The sequence below is a fragment of the Mirounga leonina genome, unplaced genomic scaffold, assembly GCF_011800145.1.
Source record: "Mirounga leonina isolate KUSES-001 unplaced genomic scaffold, KU_Mleo_1.0 Mir_454, whole genome shotgun sequence".
Lineage (NCBI taxonomy): Eukaryota > Metazoa > Chordata > Mammalia > Carnivora > Phocidae > Mirounga > Mirounga leonina.
In genome coordinates, this window is record NW_023270763.1 from 17,818,197 (window position 1) to 17,831,442 (window position 13,246).

At 42.9% G+C, this 13,246-nt stretch overlaps 1 protein-coding gene across 2 annotated transcripts in view; it reads left to right on the forward strand.

Annotated features, from left to right (window-relative positions):
• Nucleotides 1–13,246, forward strand: part of XPO6 (exportin 6) — a 102,857-nt gene that overhangs the window by 55,273 nt on the left and 34,338 nt on the right. For both annotated transcript variants that reach the window (XM_034989013.1, XM_034989014.1), the window contains 2 exons: nt 171–297; nt 5,987–6,096. In XM_034989013.1, the coding sequence (XP_034844904.1) occupies nt 171–297; nt 5,987–6,096 (237 nt within the window). The remainder of the gene's footprint in view (nt 1–170; nt 298–5,986; nt 6,097–13,246) is intronic.

The following is a 13,246-nucleotide window of genomic DNA, read 5'->3' on the forward strand; positions in this document are numbered from 1 at the left end:
GGGTTGCCTGACCTGTAGGTAATTGTTGCAGGCCTTTATATTTTTAACTGAAAATGTATTTTAAATCTGTATAGTTCTGTACTGAAAGAAATTTGGATTGAATTTGAGTTTTCTTCTAAGGAGGTGGCTGGGATTCTGACTGTCACCCTTCGTCTTCTTGTCTTACTTAGCTACATCGAGAAGTTTACTGACTTCCTGAGGCTCTTTGTGAGTGTCCACCTGAGAAGAATCGAGTCCTACTCCCAGTTCCCCGTGGTGGAGTTTTTGACGCTTTTGTTCAAGTACACGTTTCATCAGGTAAAACACCAGAACTACTCATCCTTTCCCCCTGAAAAAAAGTCCACTCTGTTGCTTTCAGGGGAAAGAGCTTCTTTATTTCCCAAACATTTATATAGTACTTACTTTGTGAAGATTAACACATGTATCCTTTGTAACAACCCTTGGAGGTGGGTATTCCTAACTGTCTCCATTTTCCAGAATAAAGAAACTGAGGCACAGAGAGTCATTTGCTCAGGGTCATACAGTCAGTAAGTGGTGGGGCCAGGATTTGAACTCATAGAGTCTGTGTTCTTAACCACTGTTTTGTTGGAGAAACAAAAGATGGAAATAGTCTGAAATTAGGGCCTTTAGTTCTATAGCTGTCACTAAAACTCCCTACAAGGAGATTGTAAGTAGTGAAACTCTCAAGAAAGAGTTAAGTTTTGGCAGATCCGCTTTTAGCCCTCATTTTTTGATACTTTTTGAGCTTGTCTTGTATATCAGGGGCTAGGCATATAACCCTCACAAGCAAAGTCTGTGCCTTCATTGAGTTTACATTTTGTGACCCAGCGTCTTTTATTTATATACATATGTATATTTTAAAAGCTTTCTGAAGTAAAATTTACATCTTACGAAATTCACCCATCGTAATTGTACAATTCAGAGATGTTCAGTCAGTTTATAGACTTGTGCAACCATCATCACAGTTGGGTTTCAGACATTTCTATCATATCCTATCCTGCTTGCGCACCTGTGTGTCTGATTTATTTTTTAATTCGACTATAATTAATGCAGTGTTACATTAGTTTCAAGTGTACAGTGTAGTGATTCAACAATTCTGTACATTACTCAGAGCTCATCCTTTTGTGAGTGTCTTTAGAATAAGGTTTTTATTGAAGTATCACATACAGAGAAGTGCACAGATCATACATGGACAGCTTGATGAATTTTCCCAAAATGAACAAACCCATGTCACCGCCACCTTAATCAAGAAATAGAACATTCCTGCCAGCACCCCCTATATCTCTTCCCAATTCCTTCCCCTTCACTTCTCCCCATGTGGAACCCAACCCTGCCTTTAACATCCCAGATTAGTTTTGCCTCTTTGAGAACTTCTCTAAATGGAAGTCTCCAGTATGTATTTGTTCTGTCTGGCTTTTTCATTCAGCGTCCGTTGGTGAGATTCATCTGTGTTGTGTGTGGCAGTAGTTTGCCCTCATTGCTTTATAGTAAGTCATTATCTGCAGATCCATTCCATGGCTGATTTGGGCTGCTTTTGGGTTTTTGGTGATCATGAACGGTGATGCAGTGGATGTTCTCGTGCATGCTTTTGGGTGTCCCTGTGTAGCTCTTTCTGTTGGTGTATCCTGGTGATGACATTACTGGGTCAGTAAGGGCATGTGATTTTATAAGTAGACTGTTTTGGTAGTTTAAACCACTAATGTTGTAGCTTAATGTTGTAGCTGGAAGAGAGACACAGGCCTAGGCCGGGAGGGGAGTGTGTATGTGGTCGAGGGTATGGTGCTGAGCTTGGTTTTCTCAGGGCACATAAATGTAAGCGCCCCCAGTGGGTAAGGGTGACCTGTTCCTGGGTGCAGTGGGGAAGGTGCAGGTGGAGGAGGACCAGGGTTGAGGAAGTGTCAAGATATCTGGTAGAGGGGCCAGTGGGCGTGGAGCTAGAAGGGCAGCATGCTGAGCTCACCAGACCTAAGAAGGAATGGAAGAGGTGACGAGATGTGGGAGGGTGAGGAGGTAGGACAGAAGCATTCGAGGTGGGAATGTTTTTTTTTTTTTTTGAGGTGGGAACGTTTTGAGACGGATCCAGAGAAATGGATCCAGAGGGGACCAGAAGAAAGGATTCAGTAGATACCTTAGAGTAAGTGTAGCAGAAATGAAAGAGATGAGCCAGTGCTGAGGTCAGAAAGAAGGGGTTTATTTGGAGAAATGGAATGAAAATGTTTTGCCATTTTGCTCTGTGTGTGAAGTTTTCTGTCTGCCCTTTATGTGCGGTATAGAAAAAAGCTAAATAGAAGTGTTTTTTTTTTTTTTAAAGATTTTATTTATTTATTTGACAGAGGGGTTGCGGGGGAGAGAGCACACGAGCAGGGGGAGGAGCAGAGGGAGAAGGAGAAGTAGGCTCCCCTCTGAGCAGGGAGCCCAACGTGGGGCTCATTCCCAGGACCCTGAGATCATGACCTGAGCCAAAGGCAGATGCTTAACCGACTGAGCCACCCAGGCGCCCCCTAAATAGAAGTTTTAAAGTATGCAGGTCTTATGTCTACTGCTTTGCACCTGGACCCAGTTCTGTGTTTGAGCTCTGGTTATTTCTATGAGGCCTGTGTCCTTGGACTAGTCATCTTAATTTCCTTAGATTTAGTCTCCTCACCTAAGGAGATGGACTGTGGTGGGCACCTTCACAATCTGGCCCAGTGTTCATCATCTGTGGTCCCTTCTCTAGAATCCTCTGTGTTCGTTTTCCGTTGAACTCATAGTGGTGGTTTTATATATTTATATGTGTTATATATATTTTTTTTATTTGAGAGAGAGAGAGAATGAGAGACAGAGAGCATGAGAGGGAGGAGGGTCAGAGGGAGAAGCAGACTCCCTGCCAAGCAGGTAGCCCGATGCCGGACTCGATCCCGGGACTCCAGGATCATGACCTGAGCCGAAGGCAGTCGCTTAACCAACTGAGCCACCCAGGCGCCCTATATGTGTTATATTTATATACTGGGAAAAGAAATGGCTATGGTCATGAAGCAAACAACAAGCTTCTTTCTCCCTCCATTAGCTGAGGTCACTCAGCCGAGCTCCCTTGTACTCTCTTGGCCTCCTGTATGAGGACCTTCCTTTCTGGGCACAGGCTCTCGGACTGTGGGAGTCGGTATCCTTTGGGTCCAGGCAGAAGCAGATTTGAGCATCAGGCAGAGGAGCAGGAAGCTGGAAGGTGCTCTGTGCAGTTTACTGTAGGCTGGGCCGTCCTTCCCTGGAGAGGCAGGGTGGAAAAAAGATGGCAGGGTGCACTTCAGGATCAGGAGCTGGTGGGAGTAGGGGAGTTTTTTGGGGTAAGATTTAAGAATAAGAAATGAAGTGCTCTCAAGAGATAGCTTTAAGATCTCATCTATTCATTAGTGTGATCTAACTTTATCATAATTTAATTATCTGTGAAGTGGGAAAATGTACTTTCCTCTTGTCTAGAGGGTTATGAGTGTACTCAAGTGTTTCTGCCTTTTGTTTCTAAAATTCATAGAGGGGTGCCTGGCTGGCTCAGTGGTAGAGCATCTGACGCTTAATCTCAGGGTCATGAGTTCGGGGCCCCCCATGTTGGGTATAGAGATGACTTAAAAAAATTCATAAGAAATTTTAGTACTGGTCACCATATATTGAAAGAATAGTAATGAGACAAAGATGGTGTTAGTATCTTTCTGTAACTCTTGCCTCTCTTTTAGTTTCTTTTCCTACATTTTTTTTTTCCACCAAAGTATCCTGTCGCAGTGCCTCCAGCCCCCAGAGCTCAGCAGGTGTTTGCCTCCACCATTGCTCTCCCTGCTGAGGTGTGCCTAGAAGTATCTGATTTCTGTCTTCCTGTCCTTCTCTTACCACATCGTCACCAGGTCCTTCTTGGTCTTGCATTTTCAGCATCCCCCCCCCCCCCCCCCCGCCCTTCTTACAACAATGCCTGGGGTAGTGTGGCCCAGGGGAGAGGGCTCTGGACCAGGAGGCTTAAGTCCCATATTCTAGTTCTCTTTCTGTTCCTTATCTTGTCACGTTGGGCAGGTGACTTTGCTTCTGAGTCTTGGTTTCTCTATCTGTAAAATGGGAAGAAGAAAAGCACCTGTCCACTTTCCAGGGCTATTGTGAAGATCAAATAGACCAATGCAAATAACCACTGTAAAGTGCTTGGAGAAGGGTGGTATCACTAATTTCTTGAAGAAACTTGTCAGGCTCTTTAGTGATTGATCAGCCCTGGAGTGTGAAAAATAAATCTGAGTACAGGTACATTTTTAAAATGGGTCTGTGAGGGTTCTGAAACATTGGATGACTCCAAAAGTGCAGCCAGCCTGTCATCTTTATGAGCTTAACGATCTGTACCCACAGCAGTTGTCATAGGTGAGATTATGGGCAGTGCACAAGGCCTCACAGTGGGGCCTGCAGGTAGGGATGTGTTTCAGGTCCTACAGAGGGTGTACCTGCCCTTATTTTCTGGTCTTGAGCCACGTGGTAAATCCTCAATTCAGAGGCATGGGAAGGACGTGTATAATTGTAAGGTACTTAGACATAACCATAAACCCTGGGTTTGTGTGGTGACTTTTCCCAAAAGCACTTCCACAAGCATCTAATCAGTTATGTTCTGTGGAGGGGAAGGTGGGTGTTTTCAGATCTAGGAGGGACAGCTGAGTGATCGACCTGCAGGAAGCTCAGCAAGCCACAGCCAGGAAAGATTCCATCTCCTGTCTACAAGCTACCCATATTATCTCCACGTGGCTTATTGTTTTTTCTCCTTATTCTTCGGGCTCATTTCATGTCGTGGACATCCTGGGTTTTGCAAAGGATGAAGTGGAGACAGGAAACAGTCATTCTGTTTTCTGAGGATGGCCCTGTCGGTGATCCTTATTGAGCTATGCATTCCAGTTCCAGGGCGACCCTGTGGGTTGTGAGGTTGGACTCTGCCCGCGTCTGCCCCAGAAAAAGTTAGTTATGGGTACAGAACTTCCATCTCATGCTACCACCCAATATGCAAATCCCACATACACCCTTGTAAGCCTCTGGATTTCCTTGTAGATCCTAAATGGAAGGAAACTGATCCTAGAAGATGATGGTATTATTTCTTTTCCTGTCTGATCCTGCCACCAAACATGGGGCTCAGTGAAGTTGTCACAAATAAAATCAAAGAGCTCTTGGAGGTAGCAGGAATTTGAGTGGATATAGAAGGGATTGGGGGCTGGAAGTTGAAATCGAGTATGTGTGAGAAGGACTAGATTTTGGAGAACATAGTGCTAAGATTTTGCATGAAGTAGAATCTCAAGGCTCTTGAGAAATTGGAGCACTGGGACCCTACAGAGACTCGCTCTTCTCTGCTCACTTTGTCTTTATCAACACCTGGTTAGAGATTGCTATTAGCCTGTTGGACACCCCTTCTTCTGCAGAGGAGATAATGCCTGAGGGTCAGAAGGAAGCTCATTTTCAGTCTGTTTGTAGGAAGACTGCAAATGTTACTCTCCTAACCTTCAGATATGTAAACTTGGTACCTTCCGAGCCACTGCCACTGGGTTTTTGGTTTTGTAAGGGTATGTAGTGGAAAGAGCATTGGCTGGGGGTAAAGGGACCTGCTCCTACCCCTGACCTTGAATAAATCATGTCTCTGGATCTCAATTTCTTTTTCTCTAAAACAGATTTGAATCGGATGATCTGTGAGAGCCCCCCCCGCCCCCCGCCCCAGCCCGAATCAATCTTAGATTTAAAGATTGGCGTCTGCTCGGCTTATTTTGTAATTCAGTTTGTCCTGCATAGTATCTCCCTAATGATGTGTTTGCGGCACTCTTGTCTTGTTAGGATCACCAGGGCCTAGTCGTGAAGACCATCTAAAAGATACCAGTTGTGGTTACCGGGAAGCGGAGGGAATCTAGGCTTATGGTTGCACCATTCTGGTGGAAATAAACACTGGTGGGTATGTTTCTAAAGAGGAGTCGCATTAAGTAATTTCATTGTCTGGATTTCTTTTGCATCATAGCCTACTCATGAAGGTTACTTCTCTTGTTTGGATATCTGGACGCTCTTTTTGGACTATCTGACAAGTAAAATTAAAAGCCGTCTGGGAGACAAGGAAGCAGTTCTCAACAGGTAAACCCCAGAAACATTGATAAATAGAAATAGACAGTTTTGCCAGTTTTTCTTGTGGCCCGAAGGGATAGCCATGCAGCCAGACCTCTTCAGTGAGACTGGGTCATGTAAAACTGGTTAAGTAATTATGTCATTACGCATTTTCGTATTCTTTTTTCATGTTCTCATTTTCTTAAAACATTTTTTTTCTGATTAAAAAAGTAATTTGTATTGTTAATGTTTTAGGTGTGACAATGTTTTCATGGGTTTGTTTTTATTTATTTATTTATTTATTTTTAAAAGATTTTATTTATTTATTTGACGGAGAGAGACACAGTGAGGGAGGGAACACAAGCAGGGGGAGTGGGAGAGGGAGAAGCAGGCTTCCTGCCGAGCGGGGAGCCCGATGCAGGGCTCGATCCCAGGACCCTGGGATCATGACCTGAGCCGAAGACAGGCGCTTAACGACTGAGCCACCCAGGCGCCCATGGGTTTGTTTTTAAATGGCCCTTATTTTAGAGATGAAAAACTGAAGTATTTATTGGATGAAGTGATACGACATCTGGGATTTGCTTTAGAGTAATGCACTGGGGATAGAGGGAAAAGTGGGTTGGCCATCTGTTGATAATTGATGTTGACCTTTATTGATGCTAACTTGGGGTTCGTTATATTTGTGGTCTTTTTGTATGTGTTTGAAAATTTCCTAAATAAAGTAATAAAGGCTTGTGAAAAATAAGTATTTTAAAAACTAGGAAAAGATAGAAAAATATAAAGAAAAGTTACCCATAATCCCATAGTCCAGCGAAAATTACTTTTGTACTTTTTATTGTATTTTTCTTTTTTAAGATTTTATTTATTTGACAGAGAGAGAGATAGCGAGAGCAAGAACACAAGCAGGGGGAGTGGGAGAGGGAGAAGCAGGCTTCCTGTGGAGTAGCAGCCCGATGCGGGGCTTGGTCCCAGGACCCTGGGATCATGATGTGAGCTGAAGGCAGACGCTTAATGACTGAGCCACCCAGGCACCCCTTTTTTATTGTATTTTTTAAAAACAGTAAATGGGGAAATGTTTTTTCCCCCGTGTGTTTCTCAAGGTCATTTTTCTTATAGGCATAAAGTGTATTTCCTGTACACTATAGTTATTTATTTCAGAAATGAAATAATGAGCTAATGCTTGGCACATTATGAATGCTTGCTCAGTAAATGGCATCAGTGGTTCGTGGTGGAGGTAGTGAACACCGCTTCCCCAGAAATGTGCCAAATGGAGGTGGTGAGGCGAATCCCCGCCTGGGAAGAGGTTGGACTGACCTTCTCAAACCCTTTGTATTGCTGAGGTTTTATGAGTTTTTCAAATTCTAAATAGAATATTTACATTCCAAGTTTAAACATTTGCACTTTTGTTCCCAAAACATTATTTTTGTGATTGCAAAATAGCTCCATGTTGCTATGGTGTCAGGTCAGATGTGCTTTATGGGTAGTATATTCGTGTATCTGAAACTTCATTACACAACAGTAGATCCTGTTTTTGGTGAATTTGCCAACTGTAAGTGTGTTTTTGAATGAGATTCTTCAAAGAAAAGGTATTTCCGCCTTATTCTCTATTTTGGATGCTGAACAGTTGTATTCTTTGGTTCTGGGACTGTGCCTGATTTGGCTATATTTAGTGGTAGATATTCTTTCACATCTCTCAGGTTTGTTGGAAGAATAAACTGAGGAAATGATTAATATGCAGATGCTTTTTAAAGCACAGTACAAATGTGTTTTAGGTGTGGAGAATATGGTTTCATTGAGAAAATGTGTGCTGGCAGATTATTAGTATTAAATATACACTTGTGCATATTATTGTACCAACAGAAGGAATGGTGGTATAGAATTTAAATTCCTTTTCTGCTTCATGGGAGCAGTGTTACTTTTGGTCAAGTTATATGCTGATTACATTTCCTGTTGCAAAATGCGCATACTGACATCTCTTGCAGGATGGTTAGGATTCAAGGAAATCATGTATATAAAGTGCCTGGCATAGTAGTCAGCCTGTTTTTGGTCCTCAGTCATTGGTCACAGTGATGACCACAACTGTGATAATAAGTAACAGGAGACATTGCTGCCCTTTGACCATGCCCATGAACGTGGAGTTAGGTGATAGGGCCCTCCACCTGTACATGTTGACCCGCCTGTCACAGTTGTCAGGGGTGATGGTTGTGACCGCTTTAAACACTAGGAATTTTTCTCATTGATCATTTGATCATCGTCCTAAACGAGGCTTTCTAATTTTTTTTTTTTTTAAAGATTTTATTTATTATTTGACAGAGAGAGACAGAGAGGGAACACAAGCGGGGGGGGGGGGGGGGGGGAGAGGGAGAAGAGGCTTCCTGCTGAGCAGGGAGCCCGATGCAGGGCTCAATCCCAGGACCCTGGGATCATGACCCAAGCCAAAGGCAGACGCTTAATGACTGAATCACCCAGGTGCCCTGAGGCTAATTTTTTATGACTTTTTTTTTTTTTTTTAAACATACAGTTAGAATGCTTTTATGCCCTTGAAAAAACAAACAAACCCTAAACCTTCAAAGCTGGTCTGTGGTTTTTTTGCCATTGAATAGTAACCATCACCTGGGAAACTGTTTGTTGATCAGACACTGCCTAGTTATATGCTGGGTCTAGGGTCGCAGGCTACAAAGAAGGTGTATAAGGTCGTCCCCTGAGGGGCACAAAGAAAATAGTTGAATTTTAATGTCTGTATTTTTCCTGTCACCTCTTACACTATATATTTATGCAGGTGTGCGCTCACGTCCTTAAGAAAAGTTTTGAAATGTGACCACTGTTCTAGGTTCTAAGAGACCCTGATGTGTCAGACATGTGCTGTTTTGCAGAAGGGCTGATAAAGAGCTCTGGCTTTTGGTAATGACCCACTTATTTTAATAAAGCACATAAATGTGATCAAATGTTTTTCAGCTGATAAAATTCATCTGGAAGAAGTTGAGGTGCTTTTGGAATCACATTGGTGGCTTGAGCCAGAATTTCAGAAGCAACTGATCTTGCAGGAACTAGTCAAGAATGTTTTCTTAGTGTCTTAAATGGGAAACGTAGGTGTGGTTAAGTTACAGAGACAGCACTCAGTTCCTGTCGCTTGTGGTTTACAGGTTTTGCATCATTCATCACAACAAAGTGGTGTAGGCATTGTAGGCTATAAATTTAGAAGCACAAATGTACATGGATTTATTTTTGGACCTAGGAGCTTGGAAATCGGAGCTCTGCATGTTCCTTACTCAGTGAGAATGCTCAAGAGTTTCTTGATCAGAGCTGCTGGGGACTTGCGTCCCACTGTCAAAGGAATGTGTTCTGTAACATAGCCAGCTGAGCAAAGCTGCTGTTGGGAGTTTCGTTGTCCAGATTGGCCATTTTCAGGTGGTGGTTTGGGAAGACCTGAAGTTCAGTCTCCTTTTGCTCTGCTCTACTCTGGGGAGGGTTGTGTCTACTTACAAGCTGTTGAGAAAAGGAAGTGAACTGGTGCGTGTTCAGTACCTTGGCTGACAGTAGTGATTAAGTACTGGTTCTCTTCTGTTCTCTCTCCCTCACTCCCTTCTCTTTGTGCTTGTCACTGTGAAAGCAGCCACCTGTGTAGAAACTTATTTTTACAGGAAGATGAGGAAACCTGAAGGGAGTTAAGCAACCTAAAGTAATTGAGTCATGTCCTGTGAACCCCTTTGTCGTGAGAGTACTGGCAAGTACTGGCCACAAACCAGCCAGGGATTCTGAGTGACGCTGGGTTGGACTGTAAACAAATGTGGGTGAGCGTGAGAAAACCTGCTCCCCTTTCTTTCCGGATGGGTTTTTCTGCTTAACAAAAAGGAAGTGCCTTTGTGGCACGTGGCATTTTGATACAGTTAATAAAAGGTGATAACTAGGTTTGTGTCAGGGCTCCAGTAGTTTTCTAGGTCCTGTGAGGAGAAATTCATGCTTTTGATGGACCCAGAGATCAAGTGATTGGAGTCTCAGTTAATTCATTGAGTTGAGAAAGCGATCTAGGGTCCTGCCCCAGTCCTTTGTAGTTGCCTGACTTGGACTTCTGTTTCTTGCCTGTGCATTTATTCATTTTTTTGTTCATTTGTACTTTTCACGCATTGTTTGTTTACTGAACACCTACTGTGTAGTTGCTTCCATGCACATTTTTATTTAACCCAGGTGTTAGGGTGCTTTGGAATCACATTTGTGGCTCGAGCCACCCAGGTCTATAGGTTTATCTCCGTTGCATGTTTAAGCATGTAATGCTACAAATTTCCCTCTGAGTACTACTTTAGCTGTGTCCATCAGATTGTCCTATGTTCTGTTTTCCTGTTTGCTGAAGAGATCTTCTAATTTCTCTTGGGGTTTTCTCTTTGTTTTTTAACTTGCAAATATTTGGAGATTTCCCATCTATCTTGTTGTTACTATTTTCTAGTTACTATGATCTGCAGACATAGTTTGTGTGATTTCAGTTCTTTTCAATTTCCTGAGGTTTGTTTAATGACTTAGTCTTCTTGGTGATTATTCTGATGGGGTGTTCTATAGATGTCGGTTAGGTCAGGTTGGCGGTGACATTCTGTGTGTCCTCTGTCATGTTCTGTCTGTGGGACAGAGGCGAGCTCTTTGTGTATATTTGTGGGTCTCCTTTCAGCCCTATCATTTTTGCTTCATTTATTTTGAGACTCTGTTGTTAGTTTCACACAAATTTAGTTTCCCTTTTCAATATATTTATTGTTTGATGATATCTCTGAGTTTTTTAGAGCTTGCTCTGGTATTACAGTGTATTTGCTTTTCACATTAACATTTCACCACTTCAAGTATAAGTAGAAACCTTACCACCACATAGATCCTTTCCCCTCCCTTCTTTGTATTGAGGTTGCCATATTTTACATCTGTATCCATGGAAAACCCCATCAGACAATGTTTTATTTTGCTTTCATCCATCATTAATATTTTAAAGATTTTTTTTTTTTTAAGATTTTATTTATTTATTTGACAGAGAGAGACACAGCGAGAGAGGGAACACAAGCAGGGGGAGTGGGAGAGGGAGAAGCAGGCTTCCTGCCGAGCAGGGAGCCTGATGCAGGGCTTGATCCCAGGACCCCGGGATCATGACCTGAGCCGAAGGCAGACACTTAACTGACTGAGCCACCCAGGCACCCCTATTTTAAAGATCTTAAGAGGAGAGAAGCAGACTGGAAAATACTAGAGAAATGGTATTTACCCAGACACTTGGCAATTTTCTTTCTTTTGTCCTTCATTCTTGAAATGCCAGGTTTCTTTCTCATGATCATTTACCTACTGTGTTAATCAGCTCAGGCTGCCATAACAAAATACCACTGGCCATTTTATAGGCCTTATCTCCAAATATAGTTACATGGGGGTTAGGGCTTCAGCATAAGAATTTTGAGTGGACCCAATTCAGTCCCTAGCATCTTCTATCTGCAAAACCTTATGGAAGATGGTTATAATAGTTGCCTTAAAAGTCTTTGGTAATTCCAGTGTGTTGTCATCTCTAGGTCGGCTTCTCTTGTTTGTCTTTCCCTTGATAAATGGTCAGTGCCTCCTCATTCTTTGTATGTTTACTCATATTCTGGATCCTTTTACCTGCCTCAGGCATGGCTTCCATCTCCACAGTCACCTTGTGGTCAGAGATGGATGCTGCATTTACAGACATCACACCACGATTCAGATAGCAGGAATGAGAAGGGGAGAGGTTGGACAAAAGATGCTTTTCCAGAGGCTCTGCCTAATGACTTTTCTTTTTTTTTTTTTAATTTTAATTTTAATTTTTTTAAATTTTTTTTTTTTAAGACTTTATTTGAGAGAGAGAGAGAGAGAAACAGCATGAGAGGGGAGAGGGTCAGAGGGAGAAGCAGGCTCCCCGCTGAGCTGGCAGCCCGATGTGGGACTCGATCCCAGGACTCCAGGATCATGACCTGAGCCGAAGGCAGTTGCTCAATCAACTGAGCCACCCAGGCGCCCCTACCTAATGACTTTTCTTAATATGTCCTCAACCACTGCCATCTGCAAGGGAGGCTGGGAAATGTAGTCTTCCAGTTGACCTCAGTGCCCAGTTGTCTAACTGAGGGAGAAAGGAAGAATGGGTATTGGGTAGGCAGCCAGAGTCTGCCACACCCATATACTCTCCCCACCTTCATCAAATACTTTGGGGGAGCAATTACTACCTAAGTGTGCTTTAGCCTGGTTTCTAATTGGGTTTAATTTTCTATGCTTAGATAAGCTTTTTTTTTGCAGCCAGAGTTGCTGACTGCCAGTAGGGTTTTAGGTCTAATTTAGGGTTAGCCTATGCATACAAAATCTCTAAATTCCCTTTTAGTTCAGCAAGACAATTTGTAGATGACAGGTTTCTTCTGCCCTCTGGTCTGAAGTGGATTTTCTTTCCTAGCAAAATTGTGGAGATATGTTGGTCCATCATAGCAATTTATAGCATAGAACTTCTGTAACTAACTTTAGGAATTTCTGTCTGAGCAAATGGCAAATACAAGCTCCAGACTTATGTGTTTGATCTTACCTTTTCCTCTGAAGTCTACTGAAATGGAATTTTGAGGCTATTGGCAATTTTTGCCACAGATGCTGCATATTTTATTAGTGATTTTCGCCGCCAGCATTTGTTTCTGGGCCATGCTCAGTTGCCCATCTGGCCTAGGTTAAATCATTTGCAAACACTGTGGGGAGGGGTGGTCAGTGTTTCTGTCTTAGTGGAAAAATGAGCTCTTGTGCCCACCAAACTCTGCAATTTGACATTTCAGGAGAATGCTAATGAAGCCTTTAGACTGTCTGTACAGAGTCTCATTACAGGGGTCGTAACTTAGACTAGATAGACTGTATTTGATCTTGGCATTGGATACCTTTTAGCTATGGTTAGCTTGTCCCAGGACTCACCTGCATTGGATTAGATGGTTTATGAGGTAGAGTCCTGTCAGGAAGATGGAAACCAGACTTAATTATTTTAAGAATTCAGTGTAGGAAATTGGTGAAACTGGCGCCGGAGGATTGGAAGAGCAAGAAGGAAGCAGCGACATAAAGCAGATGAGAACTACAAGAAGAGCCCCACCCCTAGGGCTGAGGGTACAAAGGGAAGAGGTGGAGTTATTAAAGTCTAGATCAGAGGGCTGGACCCCATGCCCCTGGAGCGCAGGTCTCTGAGGCG